At 40.0% G+C, this 20167-nt stretch overlaps 1 protein-coding gene across 1 annotated transcript in view; it reads right to left on the reverse strand.

Annotated features, from left to right (window-relative positions):
• LOC139467601 (uncharacterized) overlaps window positions 1-17714 on the reverse strand; it is a 29170-nt gene extending 11456 nt beyond the window's left edge. The window contains exons 1-14 of the mRNA XM_071249133.1: window positions 17663-17714; window positions 16373-16486; window positions 15476-15532; window positions 13812-13949; window positions 12508-12606; window positions 11453-11572; window positions 9793-9900; window positions 7271-7387; window positions 4286-4393; window positions 3583-3684; window positions 2485-2595; window positions 2146-2247; window positions 1852-1974; window positions 186-284 (exon numbers count right to left, since the gene is read on the reverse strand). Of these exons, the coding sequence (XP_071105234.1) occupies window positions 186-284; window positions 1852-1974; window positions 2146-2247; window positions 2485-2595; window positions 3583-3684; window positions 4286-4393; window positions 7271-7387; window positions 9793-9900; window positions 11453-11572; window positions 12508-12606; window positions 13812-13949; window positions 15476-15532; window positions 16373-16486; window positions 17663-17714 (1450 nt within the window). The remainder of the gene's footprint in view (window positions 1-185; window positions 285-1851; window positions 1975-2145; window positions 2248-2484; window positions 2596-3582; window positions 3685-4285; window positions 4394-7270; window positions 7388-9792; window positions 9901-11452; window positions 11573-12507; window positions 12607-13811; window positions 13950-15475; window positions 15533-16372; window positions 16487-17662) is intronic.
• Between the last annotated feature and the right edge of the window lie 2453 nt (window positions 17715-20167).

Below are 20167 nucleotides of genomic sequence, written 5' to 3' on the forward strand. Positions count from 1 at the left end.
TTATTTGACAGTCATGTTTATGGTAGAGTCAGAATTGTACCATGGATTCTGCTTTCATCAGACATTTCTTATGATTGGAAAATATTTGTGCCGCTATTAATTATCTCAGTAAAGGTAATCAAACCCTTGGAACACATTTAGCTAGGAAACCATATTATTAACACTGCAGTCACACAGGTACTCACAATAATCAATTTTCCCGTCTGGCCTGCAAACGGCGCATATCTTGTCGTTGGCGTACGAGAAAGGACCGACTGGGTAGCATTCCTTGTGGCAGCGACACGCTGTAACAAAGTAACACTGGCATCATTATAGATCTTATTCCACCAGAATAATACATTTTTGTATGAAATCATAAAATGGTGGCTAGGGTGGCCCAGTAGTCAAGCTGTGGTCAAAGGTGTTCGAATCTCCGATCTCGCCTATTATGAACCTAGTTCTGTCTCAGCCATTTTCGTATCGAGGCTTTCAACAAAGTGTTGTAACGATTACGATGTGTCCCATTGATGGCTTTCTCTCATGTTGGGATGCTGGGCCGTGATGTAACTGTTTGTTTGTACTCAACAATATTCCAGTGATAATAATTGGAGTCTGGACCAGACAATCCAGTGATTGATATCAGTTGATGTGACTTACATATGTTCAAAACCCCGTTAAAATGTAACTTATTCTGATGATAATGATATTCTAGTTATATAACGGCGTGTCAGCTTAATGTGGGAGAAATGCCTCAAGCGAGTGCAGGTATCAGACGTTTTACCACTTTGGCGAAACCCACGAGCACGGGTATGGTGCTGACAAACCTAGAAGCGGCGTTAAATCCAGCTCACTCGCCACACATGAGGGTAGATATATCCAGTGTGATAACGTTCGATATTTGCAACATGTGCTTTTTAGCGCTTCTCGTTGTTGTCAGCGGAAGCGATATGACATCACATTGACTAGGGAGAATAATACGATGTGACGTCATCCACTGATCATGACGTCACAAATTGATAACATTACGTCACGAATTAACAACATTACGTAAACTGACCAATAGGCTGACAGAAAAAAAGTGTCTCCACAGGGTTGACAAGTGTTTCTTCATCTACTTTATTAGAATGTCAATAGATAATATTTAGAAAAACCTCGACACTCGGAATGACGTAGTATCTGGATCTATCGTTCGTGAAAAATGCCAAAGTTTCGATGTGTTTACCATTCATTCACCGTATTTCCTCGACGGACGTTTGCTGTCTCCCATTATCACAATACGTTACGTGATACTATCACCGATAAGGAGTTGTCATATATGCTACCATTCTGCATCTTCCCGAGGCAAGAGAGTTAACTGACTATAAAAGTCCAGTCCAGGCTGGGCTAACGAGTCTATGCATAGTCCAATCAAAATCGCGCACCGAAATCGAAATCCGCTTCGTAAACTGTCGTGCAGATTTCGGTCGATTGCAGGATTTGCAAAGCATGTTCACCGCCAACTCGTTGTCAGCAGATATTTTCCAAATCTGTTCATGTTTTCAGATCAGATCGTCCTGACCGGGCACCACCATTTTGTGTGAAGTAAACGCAAGTGATACGAGAGGTGGAATCTGATTGGTCCATATGAGAGGCTTGGAAGGGACAAAACTGGTAATAGCCACTGGTGGCGCTACGATCGAGCCCAGTAATTCCAGCCTAGTTCGGCAAGGGTGGAAACTGGACTTTTGAAGTCAGTTAACCCTCTTGCCTCGGGAAGATGCCATTCTGTAACAGTGCAGTGTCTACGGTAACTACTGAGACTGCCATGCGAGCTGGATTACAGTGGAACAGTAATTATATGGGTCGGCTACGAGCTGGATGGAGTTCACTCACGTGTGGGTTGGTCTGCGTCCTCTATGAACCCCATGCCGTTGGCCTGTCGGACGCACATCATGGTCTTACAGTTGAGTCGGATTGTCTCCCCTTCGTTGTAACATTTGTCCTGGTGCTTGCAGCCTGCCAACAGAACAACCTGTATCAACATCTGCGCCTCTCTCTCTCTCTCTCTCTCTCTCTCTCTCTCTCTCTCTCTCTCTCTCTCTCTCTCTCTCTCTCTCTCTCTACTACTCGATAAGCTGGGAATTACATTCAGATTGCTTTAAGACCTCGAATTTGTGGTAACGTTACCTTCTTCAAGACGGGTTTCATTTCCCTCTGCGACACAGGTGAGACATCGACTCTTGTCGACCATCTCCCCCGCTTTGTAACACTTGCCCCCGAGGCCACATTCTAAACACAAACAAAATCAATTTAACTAGGTTATGAATCGGTTCCCGGGGATTTTCGTTAAAACGTCCAGTGTTGGCAGAAACCAGAAGGAAAGTTGATACATGTTTTACTAATTAATCTGAAACAGGGCTAAACAAATCGGCAGTAAGCGTAATTACCTAGGGGAGTCCACGTAAAACAACGAAATCCAGGGGAAACGGGCAACGGTTACCCGGAGCAAGGAATAAGTGTATGTACCTGCTGTTAGCCGTTTGATGCCGTATTTCGTGCACTGAAAGGTGTTACAGTCGATAGTTTTGTTCGTGTCTTCAGCAAACGATTCACCATTGACTTTACAAATGACTTTCTCTGAAACAAAAATACAGGAAGTAATACAGGTTTTACACCATCGGTTATAAAAAGGGCTGTTGCTAAGTGTGAGATATCGGCATTCAGTAGTAGTAGTAGGAGGAGGAGTAGTAGTGGCAGTGGTGGTAGTAGTAGTAGTAGTAGTAGTGGTGGTAGGAGTAGTAGTAGTAGTAGTAGTAGTAATGGTGGTAGTAGTAGCAGCAATAGTAGTAGTAGTGGATGTGGTGGTAGTAGTAGTAGTGGAAGTGGTAGTAGTTGTAGTAGTAGTAGTGGTGGAAGTAGTAGTAGTAGTAGTAGTAGTAGTAGTAGTAGTAGTAGTAGTAGCAGCAGCAGCAGCAGCAGCAGCAGTAGTAGTAGTAGTAGTAAAAGAAGTACTGGTGGTGGTAGTAGTTGTAGCAATGGAAGTGGTGGTAGTAGTAGTAGTAGTAGTGGTAGTAGTAGTAGTAGTAGTAGTAGTAGTAGTAGAAGTGGTTGCACTAGTAGTAGTAGTATCGGTAGTGGACATATAAGTAGTAGTAGTAGTAGTAGCAATATTAGTAGTGATAGCCGCAGTAGTAGTAGTAGTAGTAGTAGTGGAAGTAGTTGTAGTAGTAATAGTAGTAGTAGTAGTAGTTGTTGTAGTAGTAGTAGCAATATTCGTAGTAGTGGAAGTGATAGCAGCAGTAGTAGTAGTAGTAGCAGTAGTAGTAGTGGAAGTAGTTGTAGTAGTAATAGTAGTAGTTGTTGTAGTCGTAGTAGCAATATTAGTAGTAGTGGAAGTGATAGCAGTAGTAGTAGTAGTAGTAGCAGTAGTAGTAGTGGAAGTAGTTGTAGTAGTAATAGTAGTAGTAGTAGTAGTAGTAGTTGTTGTAGTCGTAGTCGTAGTCGTAGTCGTAGTAGTAGTTGTTGTAGTAGAAGAAGTAGTAGTAGTAGCAGTAGTAGTAGTGGAAGTAGTTGTAGTAGGAGTAGTAGTAGTAGTAGTAGTAGTAGTGGTGGTAGTATACTCACTCTCAGAAGCGCCTATCGTTGAGTCCTCACAAGTGTACTTCTTGCCATCGGGGCAGTTGACAGACTCTCCGGGGCGCAGGCACTTGCCGCACTGGTTACAGGCTGTGGGAGACACAGAACACAGCTGGTGAGTTAGGGTGGTGCAACAGGCTAGTTACATGTACAAATATACTGTACGACAGGATAGGGGCAAGATTTGTATTTGTATTACAAAATAACAACTAGATGCGATTGATATAATGATTCACTGGCGGGGATCGATCCTCGAGAAATCGAAGAGTGGCTCAGGCCCGATTACAAACCGAAATACACGCACGTGTATGCACGTAACGCACGCACCCATGCACATACTCTCATGCGATTACATGTACGTACACCATGACACATGCGTTTAGAATATGTTGATATCCTTTAAAATAACTTTGCAAGCATGACACAATAATCAGGTAACAAATTAATTCGTCGCTTCACTCTTTATCCTATCTGTAACATATCAAAAGCGTAGCACAAATAGGTTACATGTTCCTTATGCCTTAAGTGCCATGAAGGCTTTCCAAAAGTACGACCAGGATAAACGCGGCAATTGTTGTGATTTTACTCCTCTTCAGCAACTGTGTACCAATGCCACGAAGGGACGCAAAGAATTGTTCGCGGTAATCGTACCCGAGTTTGGGCGAAACGTTTAGATGCAGCATCTACTCACCTACGCTGGGCGGGCCTCCTGTCTGGTGGTCGCAGTAGTAACAGAACCCCTCCCTCACTGACGTAGTGTTGTACACCACACAGTCTTGGGGTGACACTTGGCAGCTGGCTGCAAAGACAATGTTAGAACGATGTGAGTGAGTGGGTGAGTTGGGTTTAACGCCGCTTTTAACAGTATTCCAGTTATATCGCGGCGTGTCAGCTTAATGTGGGAGGAAAGTCCGAAGTGATACAGGTGTCAGACGTTTACCACTTCGGTGAAACCCATGAGCACGGGTATGGTGCTGACAAACCAAGAAACATAATCGGGGCGAACCGGGATTCGAACTCACAATCATAGGTTTCTGGCGTGCCCAAGGGACGCAAATCTGCGCAGTGAATCGTATTAGACGACTGGGCCCTCCTCCTCCCCTAGAACGATGTGACAGGATTTAAGTGTGTGATCACAGCTTGAAGAACATATGAAATCAGTAGTGTATTTCATCTTGGAATTATCAGAAATTATTTACGAGATAACTATATTGCTTTTTTTCAGATTTGCCTTTGTTATCGTGCATTCCTTGCCCGAAGCCGACGAACGTACTTCCGCGTATCAAATACTTCGTAACACTGACAATTCTGTAAACGGATAATGACATTTCAAATACACGTTTTCGGAAGTACATACTCTCTTCTCTCAAATTCATTTTATAATGAAACAATATTTTTTCATACCACTTTTTTCAAATGCGAAAACATGACACTTATCAAGAAAAATATTCAGATTTCAGGGGTTGAATCCTGCTTAAAAACATTTTTTTATCTTATAAACTGCACTTAAGAGTCTAGGTTTTACCTACGAAAAAGAAGGTATTGCCGCTTAAATACTGTTATGAGTAAAACCTTCATGTATCCTGAATCTTGAATCCTCTGTGGAAATACAGCGAAACCTCGTGATTCCGGACCCTGCTAGTTCGGAGATTAATCGGATAATTACTTGTTGTGGATTTCTTTAAATCATTAGAAACAAACCTGAATCGAGAGGTGGAATGCAGGGGTGCGCAACCCCATATAAAACATAAACAAATCATGTTTTGTCTCGTTTTCAACTAAATGACAATGTTTAGTCTATCTTGGGGCTTACAAATGCAAATTATATCTCGAATTATGTGCCATTTTATATGTATACTAAGTATATAAAATGGCACATAATTCGAGATATAATTTGCATTTGTAAGCCAAAAGATAGACCAATAATTGTCATATATATATATATATAATTAAATATGTGGAGTAAGGTTGAACACAGGCCTGAAAAGCGCTAGCCTCCTAATAAAACTGTGTTCAATCTTACCCACCACACACATCAAGTGTACCCACCACACACCCACACACACCAAAACGGTTGGTGCAGTAAATACGTTGCTCTGTGGTTTTAATAGTGCAGACCCAGATATATATTCAGACGTTATATTTGGTACATTGAAGCGCACGTAGAATCCCCTAAACCCCATGATTTTCACTTCTTTGATACTCACAAATTGACTATTTTTCAACTGAGAGTGAAGGAACACCGCCGATACCTAACAAGGAAATTTCATACAAATCTATGAGAACACGAAGTTTCGAGACAGTGGGTGTTCCGTGTTCAACGGAAGAATCTGTTTCCATTGAATAGGTGACAGCGGCAGAGTGACGTGGAGTTGATGTTCCGCATGTATTCGTCAGACATTTTAACCACACGATCTATAAAAATCGGGTCGAACGACAAGCATGTGGTACTACAGCGCTCCGTCGCCATTTGAAATAAGAGGTAGATAATCTGCGGTGAGACTACCTCACATTTCAAAACACAGAGTGTATCAGCTAATTCTGCACTTGGAATTTCCATGCAAGTACGATCAGACCTGGCCCCGTGCAGATCCGGGTAGAATCGGTCTTCAGCAACCCATGCTTGTCGTAAAAGGCGACTATGCTTGTCGTTATAGGGATCGGGTTGTCAGGCTCGCTGACCTGGTTGATGCATGTCATCGTGTCCCAATTTCGTATCCCAATCACTGGATTGTCTGGTCCAGGCTCGATTATTTACAGACCGATGTCATGTAGTTGGAATATTGCTGATTGCGGCGTTATGCAACACAAAACCAAACAAACAAACTGTCTGACCTGTGCATTCTTACATCACTTGTAGAAGCCTAGTGGAAAGTCATATACAACGGAATACTATACAATAAAACCCCATTATTCCGCAATTTTCGGATTGAGAATCCTCGATAAGGCGTATTGGTTGATTGAAACTGCGTTATAGTGTTTTTCCAAATGAAATCGTCCGGTTTAACAATCGTTTATTAAACAAATATCCGGATTTTCAAGTAACCGGGTTATCGAATACAGGTTACAGAATAATTTCCCTCTACACCAACTCAAAAGTAAACTACCGTGCCCCGTGGGAGAACGCGTTCCTTTCGAGAGTGGAAAGCGTGCTGTACTGACTACTCGCGCGGTCATCGCGCGAGTACCTCGTTTTAACGCGAGCTGTAGTGTATAAATGTAGACGTTCCCATATTGTCCGTCAGGTTGGATTCCAGACTAGAAGAGTCCGAACTAACGGGGCTTACCGTATTCATGTTCTCAGTGGGGCATGGGTGGCCCAGTCGTCTAAGGCGACGCGATTCGCTGTGCAGAGTTGCGTCCCTTCGGACGCGCCAGAAACCTATGATTGTGGGTTCAAATCCGATTCGCCCCGATTATGTTTCTAGGTTTGTCAGCACCATACCCGTGCTCGTGGGTTTCACCGAAGTGGTAAACGTCTGGGACCTGCATCACTTCGGGCTTTCCTCCCACATTAAGCTGACACGCCGGGATATAACTGGAACACTGTTAAACTCACTCACTCACTCACTCACTCACTCACTCACTCACTCACTCACACACACACACACACACACACACACACACACACACACACACACACACACACTCATGTTCTCAGTGCTAGCTGACTTACGGGCGTCATGGTACCACCATCCTATTCCGCCCCTGTTGGAGCAGATGAGGCTGTTGCAGAAGAAGTCGTGTATCGCACCTTCCTTGAAACACTGGTAGTTCCGAATGTCCAGGCACTCTGAAGACAATGGAGATAGTGGGGTGAGTTTAACGTGTGTTAGTATGCCTTCGTTATGTGGGGGGAATTTGTAGGAACCAATGAGCACGTAAATCGTCGTGTATCATAATTCTATTTGGTCATAATGTATGCCCTGGGCCCATTCGTCACCATAGCTTCGTTTTGTGTCATGTTCGAATGACACGATGCTAATCCAATCAAATTAGACACTGGCGATATCACCAGTACTTGCCTTGTTCAATACCCTGCTGTATACAACATAGAACGTCTTGTAGCAGAATTAAAGATATCCTTTCCCCGTCTTAATACTCCAGAAATCATACTTTTCAGTTATACTGTCATTTATAACATTCTTCTGATTCCATGCAAAATAACTCATGATATCATAATCATAATTTCGTATCCTAATCACTGGATTGTCTGGTCTCTCGATTATTTACAGGCCGCCGCCATATAGCTGGGATATTGCTGAGTGTGGCGTAAAACAACACACCAACCAACCAATCAGGCAAAATAAAATATAAGAATAAACTTGAAAATTAGATTTGACCAAAAATTACAAACGTTATCAAAACGTTACTAAGCTGGAAACAGTCACGAAACACTGCAAACCTGAGATCCAAAACACAACTATGATAACGTTTAAATACATCACCATCGAATAACCATTTCTTGTTTGCTTCATTTTAGCCATCATTAAACACAGGTGCATACTTTCTTTTGCCCGGCAGTATATATCAAGACCTGTCTCGTTCGTGGCCGCAATTTTGAATGTTGATCTGTGCTGAACTCATTTGCATTCTCATTGGTTGTTGATTTTCGAGCTCACGAACGAGATAATTTTTGTACAAGGTCATTCGTCACCACTCGCTCTTTCCGTAACCTGCAAGAAGACTCGTCCCCCTATCGATGAAAGTTTTGTGCGAAAATACGACAAACCAATCAGAATGCGCGTATGATTTCAAGTTCTTCGCCAAAGAATCCCTCAGAAACAATTTTTGATTTTACATATGTCTTGCATCTAAAAATATACCCAAGACACAGTTAAATGTGGTCCATCATATTGTATAAATCCGCAAGTCCCGATGTGCTTTCGTATTTTCGCACATAACATTCATCGATAGGGGGACGAGTCTTCTTGCGGGTTACGGAAAGGGGCGAGTGGTGACGAATGCCGAAACGAAGTGTCGAATCATTCGTTACCAACTCGTGTTATTCCGGGACAAGCCGAATAGCGATTCGTGCACCTCTCATGACCATTTTTGGCGACTGGGTTCCATCTAAGCGCAAACGGGCATAAGTAAAACAATTGTCAACTCGTTGTGTAATGATTCACGTATATTTCCCCCATGTTATATACATTCAAGATGTTATTTAAAGCACATCGGGTATTTTTTACAATTTGACTGAACACATTTAACTGTAACTATATTTTTAGATGCAAGACATGGGTAAAATAAAAAATTATTCCCGAGGGATACTTTGATCGAAGAACTTGATGTCATACACGCATTCTGATTGGTTTGTTGTATTTTCGCACATAATTATAACTTTCGTCGATAGGGGGGCGAGTTTTCTTGAAGTTTACGGAAAGGGGCGAATGGTGACGAATGGGGTCGAATAGGTCCAGGGTATATATCACAATATAATGGAAATGTACACAGGATAATCAATTATGTGAAGCCAAACCAAATATAAAACTTATTTCAACTTATCATCGGAAGTCCATGATGGAGTGAATGAGTGACTGAGTTTGGTTTTACGCCGCTTTTAGCAATATTCCAGCAATATCACAGCGGGGGACACCAGAAATGGGTTTACACATTGTACCCATCTGGGGAATCGAACCCGGTTCTTAAGCTCGATGTACGAACGCTATAACCACTAGGCTACCTCACCATAAAGGAAGCATTGATTTCTCCGAAATGAACGATTTTTGGCAAAATATAAACAGAGGGGCAAAATAAACTAAATTATACCTCAGTTGATTTGAAATTGAAAATATCTTAAGTTAGCGATAATGTATCCAAAAGACGAACTGTACTAGCGCTAAAGCAGCAATCAAAGAATACGTCTACATGGTTTTATTTCTTAAATATAATTTGATTTAAAACTTTAAAAAATATTTATTTGATTAATACATGTCATTGAACTTGAGCGATTTAAGATGTTCATTTGTGCATTTACGTTGAAACTGTCATTTTGATTTCGTTGGGGTTTTGGTCTTATCAATACAATTTACTTTATGCGCGCATCTATATTTCGGTGATTTTTAAACTAGAGTGATTTAAAAATTATGGGAAAGTTTCTTTAAGCTGTCAGTTTAGTTTATGTTTTTTTAAAAGTTATAAGAATTGTGTATATCTTTTATATTCATAAATATAAAAAAAAATAATCCATCTCACCTGCGTCCCAGTGGTGCATCCCAGTCTTTGAGTTCCGCTTGCATGTAACGCATCCAATACGGTACTTCGTTGTGCCTTCCTTATAGCACTGTCCCTGAAGTCGACATCCTACACACAAAGCATAAAAATGGTTAGATGGTGACGTGAAATGGGGTTTAACGTCGCGTCCAAGATTATTGCACTTATATAGCGACGTGCATGCACGTGTGTGTGTATGCTTGTACTAAACCGGACTGATGCCGATTTATAGTGCTAGCCCACTGAGATACCATGCCGCAGTTTAACATGAATACCCCACTCAGAGACAGTTTACTGACTCCTTGTTTTAGCCCCATAATGCCGAGCGCCAGACAGGGTAACAACAAGTACCATCTTTTAACGTCTTTTGGTATGACGCGGCCGGGAATCGGACCGCTCTCCGGGCGGACGCTCTACCACTAGACCACGGAGGCGGTCTAAAAGTTGATAGGAGAAAGCTTAATGGAGGAAGTGGCCCAAAGTGAAAAAGGTCTTCACCTTGACCACGGCCACGGTGCTTACGAACCATGAATCATAACCAGAACCAATGATCATAGTATCACGGCATCCTCATTCACAGAACCAAACCCTTTCAACTTTTATGCTATTGGCAACTGGTCTGTCAAGAATGAATAATTTACAGACCGTGAGGACTAACTACATAACATTATTTCACTCAAGCACAAGTGATTTTAGGTTCATTGTCTAACGCTGCATTCAGCAATACCCCAGCTATATGACGTCGGTATGAAAATAATCGTGTCTGGACCAGACATCCCAGTGATTGACATCATGAGCATCGATCTACGCATTTGGGATACGATGACATCCATCAACCAAGTCAGCGAGCCTGACCACCCGATCCCGTTTGTCGCCTCTTACGACAAGCATGGCTTGCTGAAGACAGATTGCAACAGATCTTCCCGGGTAACACAGTTGATAGCGTTAATGTCCCAAAGTAATTTAGCTCAATCGGGGTGGTCGAGTGGTTAAAGCGTTCGCTGCTGTTTGCATACATTGCAAGCCATCTGGTTTTAACCTAATGTTCGTAATCAAAATATCTAAACAATGCCCTTACACGGAAACACAGCTGTAGCGCATAGTTGATTACATGTGTAGAAACACACACAGTTGAAACTCTATTTACGCGAAGTTGAAGGTGCAAGATCAACATTTGTTTCTTTGACAAATAACATAAAAGTGATCAGAATATATTTCGTCTACGATTTAAGTGTTTAAGGATTTCTTCGGCCATTAAGCATGTTTTATCCAACACTAAGGACTAACTCTCATTCATCCACATTCGACACAAATTCTGACGTCATCGTTTTACTGTTGTGTTCCTCATAACTATACATCGGTCCCTACGAACCCCTCCCTCCCATCCCTCCCTAGTAATGCAATATTAAATCCTCTTACAAATACTGGTTCCTGGCCCTATTTGCGCTGCATCACTTTCATGATAAAATTGTCATATATTTTCATGAATCAATATTTGGCCCGCAGGTATGTTGGGATTTCCCTTTTGTTCAGCTTTATTTGGGGAATTTGTTTCTCTGCATGTAAATAAACTAATCTGATCGTGAGTTTAAAAGGCATATGTGCCGACAGATGACATCATATTGTTAGAATATCATCGCACCTGTTGTTGAGACTGTGTGGATCGTCACGACATTGTTTCGAACTGCACAGGCCTTGACCTCACATCCGACCTTGACCTCTGACCCCGGTGATGCACACGTGCCGTCCTCGAGCAAACAACCTGTGGGTCAAATGAAACGTACACAGACAACAACTCAGATTTCATCGTATGAATGAACGTTTACTATACAATGAACTATTAGTTGTACCGAAATGTATAAAAAATAAATTATCATTTTATAAAAGTTTTTTATTAACATAACTTTATATAATGGCTGAACGTTTAATCCCTTAATGTAGATTCCGAAATGACTACTAAGAGCATTGATGCTGGGACATTATCCCTTCGCTTGTATTGTTACATCATTGATTAAGGTACTGCGCCGTTATATAATTACTTTAATGTCCAGTGAAACCTTGGTAATCCGGCTACCTTTCCTTCCGAACGATTAGCACTGAGGACGCTTACATGTATATTTAAAACGTCAAAGCCAGAGAATAATAAGTCTCGATTGTCAGACCAAACAAATGCTATTGTATCATAAATGGCCAATGGCTGTGAATATCATATGAATGGATCATGGAAACAGTGTTTCGTTAGTCTGGAAATGTGTTTATTTCAGGGAGAGTGCTACCGTTCGGATGCAAGAGGTTTTACTGTACATGTTATTACAGACTATCTGCCATCATAGTCATAAGTCACCAGGGACAGGTTATCAATAATTCCGTATTGACAATATTAGTTAATTAATATTCGATATTCTGTATATGAGTTTATTACCTGAGTAAAATTTCGTAAGAAAATCTAGATGGATGTCAATCACATACATCAGTCATTGTTATTACGACGTCACTCAAAAGCGGCTATAACGCCAATTATAATTAGGAATTGACAACGTCACCTTCATAGAGTAGAGTTGCCAATGCCCGCTTCGCCCACAGTGGAACAAACGGATGAAATCAGTGAAAAGCAAATAATGTATTTCCCTAATCTGCAAGACTTGCTGAAATATGTTCTCCTCTATCCGTGCCACTACGAATAAATTAATACCATACCTGCCAGTATTCCCGTGGTGCCATCGTCATTCTTCAGGCACTTGGTGCACAGATTGGGCCCCTCGCCAGCACTGAAGCACTTCCCGTCGATGCTGCAACCTAGAGCACAACATTATCAGCCATAGTGAGCATGTACATGCTGAAACGGCGAGGGAATAAAACAACATTGAAATACTTTGATATAATTAATAACATGGTGATGTTAAAAAGCGTGAGTAATTAATGTTGACTCTATATATGTTTCGCGAGAGCAAGATATCGCCTTTTATATAATTACGATTAATACTGTACACGTATTATTGAGATAATAGATAATTAAGAGATATTCGTCTGATGATAGATAATCAAGGGATGTTCGTGTCATGATAGATAATCAAGGGTATTCGTGTCATGATAGATAATTAAGGGTATTCGTGTGATGATAGATAATTAAGGGTATTAGTGTGATGATAGATAATTAAGGGATATTCTTCTGATGATAGATAATTAAGGGGTATTCGTGTCATGATAGATAATCAAGGGTATTTGTGTGATGATGGATAATCAAGGGATATTCGTCTGATGATAGATAATTAAGGGGTATTCGTGTCATGATAGATAATCAAGGGTATTCGTATCATAATAGATAATTAAGGGTATTTGTGTGAGGATAGATAATTAAGGGCATTTGTGTCATGATAGATAATCAAGGGATATTCGTCTGGTGATAGATAATTCAGGGGTATTCGTATGATGATAGATAATCAAGGGGTATTCGTGTCATACTAGATAATTAAGGGTATTCGTGTGAGGATAGATAATTAAGGGCATTCGTGTCATGATAGATAGTCAAGGGATATTCGTCTGATGATAGATAATTAAGGGGTATTTGTGTCATGATAGATAATCAAGGTTATTCGTGTCATGATAGATAATTAAGGGATATTCGTCTGATGATAGATAATCAAGGGGTATTCGTGTGATGAAAGATAATCAAGGGTAGTCGTGTGAGGATAGATAATTAATGGTATTCGTCAGATGATAGATAATTAAGGGTATTCGAGTGATGATAGATAATTAAATGTATTCGTGTGAGGATAGATAATCAAGGGCATTCGCGTGATGATAGATAATTAAGGGTATTCGAGTGATGATAGATAATTAAATGTATTCGTGTGAGGATAGATAATCAAGGGCATTCGATATTATCTTGGTATGTACCAGTACACAATACATAACGACATGTCATTATAATGGCATACACTGGAACCCCGGGAAATTCCACAAGGGACTTCTGACACGGTATTCCTGACTCTCAGACTCACGGGTTTCTTGAACGGGGTCCTTTGTCAGCACACCGTGCGCCACATCCGGGTGATAGGTGCACGTGTAGGTGACACAATCCATCTCCTCCACATCGTTAGGCTTCAGGCACTGGGTGGAGTTCAGCTGGCTCCGGCAACCTAGTTACAAGACGTAACACGAGTTACTTCCATGGCTACCAGACACAGATACCCAGAGTACCAATGGCAACCACTGGTAAACACAAGGCAACAGAGGTAACCATTGGTTGCAGAGAATTGTGACCGAATTCTGGTAGACACTGATGGTCTTCAGGGAGAGAAACGTTTAAGCCATGGCAAACTTCTTCACAAGTTTTCAAATCCTCACCAAAGATGACAACATATGATTGATAGAAAATTAATTCAGGAAAAATGTGACTTGGAAGTGTAAGACAACTAAACAAACACATTACATGGTACAATCTTTTTTTATTAATGTTAATCGATCAACATCGTCCAGTAGGTCGACATTCTGTGCTTTCGTTGATAAGCTTCAATGTTAATTAAAAGCCACTTATTTTGGCTTGATGCCGTCATATATCTTCTCACCCACCAACATACAAGAACATGACTACAGTAACATCCCAGGGCTAACCCGCGTGTACTGATGGCTACTCATGGTATTTGTTTCACACCGTTGATAAACACCGTTGAAAACACACATACTGAAAAAATGTATTTAACGTTAAACTTGGCTCGGATTATATGAAAACGGGATTCTCGTGATTCTTAACGTATTCATCCAGGTGGAGCTAAGTAACGATGAAGATTACTCTCAGTGGTTACAGCTTTTTGGGCACTCGGAAGTCGTTAAAGAAAAATTAGCAGTCGTTGTGTTTTATCCAGTGTTATTGTTTTCAGGAACAGTGGTGAAATAATGAAAGATTTCAAACACGTCTTCTCGAACAACCAGCTACGCAAGATTATCAGAGCACAGATTATACTTGTCTATCATAAACATCTAGGTTAACGATGTGCTAATACACATTGTACATCGTCTGTGTGGGTCAGTATAAGTCCCTAATACCCTGTGTTTGTCATTCGAGCAGGCAAAAATGGGAATCGGAAGGTCAAGCTCTGGAATTTGCAAAATTTGTCATCGTACTCCGATCGTTGTTCATGATTGCCTTCATTGGTTTGCTTGATCCGTACTCGATTATTCACAGGCCATCGTGATGTAGCTGCATATATTGCTGCCCTTGGCATTCAACAACATTCATTCTTTTCGCCCTGCGCCCATCTTCCCGAGACAAGGGAATAAACTGACTATAAAAGTCCAGTTTCAATGAACTCAACTACCACTTAGGGACCGACCATTTCCGTGTTTATGGAGGTGGGGTCGGGGTTTGTTGTAATACTAGAAAAAAAATTGCCCAGTTTTACACCATTTTTTATAATTGTTGTTTTGGTAAAAAATGAGTTTGTATCTTCCTTTCAGAGAAAGTAATTGTATTCTGTCTTAAATATTATCTAACCAAACTCACAGCCTTCCAACCCCATACAAGATTATTATCGGCCCCTTAGTGCAAGCGAGACTAATCATGAGATGTCTTAGCTGGTTTGTTGAAACTGTACAACACATAGTTACTCTTTTGTTTCCAACTCGGGAATGCAACAGTTTCCAATAATAAACGTTTAGATCTTACCGGGTGATGCAAAGTGTAAGATGGCATCTGTTCCGTATGCTTCATTTTGGCAGAACTCTGATGATATCACAGAAGCGGTTTAACACAACCAGAACACAGACATGAAGACACACGACACAGACAACACACACAACACAGACATGAAGACACACAACACAGACAACACACACAACACAGATAACAACACGAACAGAACGCAGACAACAAGAGTGCACATGTTCCTGAGTCCAGCTCAAGCCCCGGGCCTTCTGGGGGCAGGGAAGGGTGGGGGCAGGGAAGGGTGGGGGAGGGGGTGAATTTGGTGGGGCCTTGTATCCGCGCCCGGCAAGTCACTCTGATTGTTGCTTTTTCGTTTGTGTATGGTAAAGTAGGTACATTCACATGTATATTCAAGGTGGATGACGTGTTGACGTGAAACGTTTGGTGCATCTATTTTAGCTTTTGTCTAAAAAGTATCTTGCTTGTGCATTACGAAGCACCAACCAAAATAGCACTGAGGTATGTACTGTTGATCAGTTTCAACAACGCGCATTGAGATGAATTTATTTGAAAAGGAGGTTCTTATTTGAAGCTTGATAGAAAACGCACGCGCACACACACACAGAGACAGACAGACACACACACTATATATATATATATATATGTATATATATATATATATATATATATATATATATATATATACCACGACGGGATCATGTCCTGAAAGTAATACTCCTACTGCATTTGTCACCAAGATCCAATTTAAATATTCAATTATACAACTTTCAATATTTGAATGCTACATTCAAATCGTCAACTTTAACACAATGTAGCGCCTTCGATAACATCCAGGGACGATCAGACAAAACTTGTCAGATTTCTACCAAATCTACGGAAACAGATACTAGTACATACCGTACTCGATGTCAGCCGTATTTCCACATTTTACCATTTTACATGGAATCCCTCCTGGTGCCATGTACCTCTCTCCGGGCTGGTACACAACTCCGCCGATGTTGCATGGCTCCGCTAAACAAACAGGCACATCTCAGTCCATCCTATCATTTACTTAGCATACAATTTGTCTCGCTCGTGAGCTTTCAACAACCAATGAAAATGTCTCTTTTCAATGCGAGTGTGGCATATATCTCTCCATACTTTAAATCGTACCTAGTACGAGTGAGCTCTCAATATATTTCATAGAATGAATTTCCATTTGTATTTGAGACGTAATACAACATGGCGAGTGGATCTGGTACTGATGAATTCGCCGCTTGTTTCAGTACGTTAATTAATTACTTTCAATTCATTAAACAAGAACAGTAAATGTTTGAATGGACGGCTATTTGTATCGCCGTGTCATTCGAACCCCGTTAACCTGTCTCAATGAGGCTAAAATGGTGAATAGGTCCAGCATATTTATTATAATAGAATGGAGATATAATACGCTGGATTATCGAGAATAAACCGTACTGAGATGTACAAATGTCTTTAATTCAAAACTTCAATGCTTCATGCATATATTTGCCGACATAAAAAATCATATTTATGGTATTACTGCTTGTTTTCAAAACCAAAATTATAACCAATGTTCTAAATACACATGTATATAAATTTTAAACTAAATGGACAAGAAATGTTCAGTGACTATTTCAGTTCACATCAATAATATATATGTACGCCTTGGTACATAGCGAACAATCTCTTAAACTCGAAATCCTGGGGATCGTCGACAGTATTTCGAGACATGTCTAGTTCGAGACAACAGTTGGTCCAGCTTAGAACGTAGTCCCGATTACAGACTTACAAGTAACATAGATTTACATCGTCTTATACGATATCGAGTTATGGGAATTCGAATCAAAGACTCACAGTACACATGTGTTACTGATCAAGCACAAAGTTAAAGTTACGTATACACATTTTACGAATTTTATATAAACTGCCGGGTAATTATAAAAGAAAGTATTCACTTGAACATTTGATTTTGCACAGAAGTTACAAACGTTATAAAAAACGTTACCAGGCTAAAAACAGTCGCTGAAATACTGCAATTTTAGTTTCAAAACATAGCTGTGGTACCCGTATCAAATACATCACACTCGAATAACCATTTCATTTTTTTCACTTTGAGTCACCTTCAAACCTGGGCGTATACTTTCTTTTGCCTGGGAGTTTAGGTACAAACATAAGTAAAATACTTACTCTGACCGCTCACCACGATGAGGTTGACCAGGAGTGGCACGAGGAAGAGCATGTTCAGTCTACAATATACGTCAACAAATTTAAAGCATGATCATTCTATTAAGATTTCAAAGAATGACATATGACTCTTCATCAAAAGTCTCTTCATCAGTATTCCATGCAAGGTCTCAGCAAAATTTTCAAATCATTTTAATTTACATGTGGAGGACATTTCCGCATCAGTGAAACTTGTTGACGCATCTATGAGAACAATGATGTCCGATGAAATTCCCTGTTTTGACTTGTACCATATGTTCCCGTGGTGTTTTTCTTCACTTGATTTTGCTTTGAATGTATTTGTGAGGGATGCCACAGGTAGGGCAGGATGAGCTCACCTTTCAGTGAACACTTGATATCATCACTATTTGATAGTGATTCATACTTATGCTTATGGTATAGTAGGAATCGTAGAATAGAAATGGTTACACTCTTTACACTGTATACCGCAAGGCAAACGCAACTGTTTACACACATTTATTCATAATTGATAATTTAGCGACCGTATGGCCTTGATTAATCTTCTGACTGCACATGAACTAATATTCAAGTAAGATGCTGTTTTTGTAATTAAATTAAAACAAAAGTCAAATTGTTTATCTCTATAAGGGAAATAATAAACAGTTATTTCACCATAACATGTATTATTTGAGCCTGTACAACCAACGGAATCTGTTTCGTTGGATAATCGAGACTAGTTATTCTTTCGTGTTGATGTTTATATTTCAGAACTTGAAATTTATGTTTTAATCTTCCAAGGAAAACGTCACAATAAAATAAATAGCGTGATTATGACCTTTATGTGTGTCTGTTATATGTCACAGCCAAATACACGAAGTACACATTTTCTGTAATCAATCATATTTCTCTTCCACGTAATCGGGAAAGGCATAATTTTCACATGCAAACTTCATGATTACATTAGACTGTTAGACAAAGGGCTAACATACTTTTAATCATTATTAAATTTATTTCCAGAATATTTCTAATTATTAATTAACATAAACACCATGTGAGAGTTTGTAAACGAGTTAAAATGTCAGGATGTTATTATTAAATACTAGTATTTAATTACGTATGTACCTACCTTTCCAGCGGAAATAACATGCAACTTGCAAGGGTTCTACTATCCAGGCAAGTTAAGATAAGAACTAATGTGCAGTCTTGAAATAGCGTCACATGCCAGTTTTCAACCAATCATAATGACGGCGACATCTGTCGCCAGTAGCTGCATAACTTCCGACTCAGAGTAAAGATCAATGACCAAGATGCCACATAGAATACAGCTGAATAGATTAACTGTTGCAGTAATAATGGATATTTTCATGGAATGTCTCACTGTTGTGTCGAATCAGGTGGATTAATTGTTGGGATAACACATCAAAAGCTGAAATGGGGTCAAGATATATGTGAAATCAATAATTAAGTCAAATATGCATTCTGTTTACTTATAAACATACGTGTGGTTGATGCAGTAATAATTATTAAAGAATGAGAGATTTAGTCTTGTATTATTATTTAAGATTTTATTGGTTTGAAAAATGGGTGGCCAAAACATTTGGCTTGAGGACAACATATACTTTCGACGTGTATGTCAATTTACGGAAGAAATCAATAACAGCGTTAAAGGTACGTATACACAAGGACATTTAGAATTGCCAGTTTACGCACTTTCATATTTGTGGAAGCCTCGGTGGCTTAGTGGGTTAGTGGTAACTATATAAATATAAGGGATGATTTTAGTAATCAGATTTCATTGTCATGTTTCATGCGTTTAGATAGAACACACCAAGTGTGTATTCTGTTTAGGATATAAACACATTCCTAATCAAGTTTAGATCTAAACAAAACATGTCATGTCTGTGTTTACATTCTGAACACATTTTTTTACAGTGTAGGGGGTGACTCTGAAAACGCATTATACTCCTGCTGTATCCATACCTCATTATACATATGAACGAAAGCAGTTACAGTGTTACGTGTCGATTTCCCAAATTTATATGAATTAAGTGTGAAACCAACAAGCAAGCAACAAACGGTATACAATCAATAATTGTACTACAAAATTAACGAGGGCTTACAAATCAATACAAATTACTGGACAGCAATTACAATGACACAACAGAGCGGAAGTATAATATTTCATGGCAGTATAAAATGCGACAGCAGTGGAAACGACAAGACAAGAATAATAATCACCTCGCCGCAACAGTCGTCAAGCTTCCGAGAAAGGCCTCGGCTAGGAATACTGGGTGAATAGTGATCTTCACACAAAAAAAGCTGGTCTTGATGTAATGCCAGATCAAATGTGAGATGAGACAGGCACGCGTCCGCTCCACTTATATAATCCAGCTAGCTTCTAGAACTTTCCACACAGTGCCATCACATCACAGAATATTCCACATGTTTCCATAACGTTTGACATCCATCCATACTATTCCGGAACTTTACAGATAATTCTAGCGTCTC

This window comes from Haliotis cracherodii, unplaced genomic scaffold (genome assembly GCF_022045235.1).
Source record: "Haliotis cracherodii isolate W230 unplaced genomic scaffold, xgHalCrac1.p SCAF_2, whole genome shotgun sequence".
NCBI lineage: Eukaryota > Metazoa > Mollusca > Gastropoda > Lepetellida > Haliotidae > Haliotis > Haliotis cracherodii.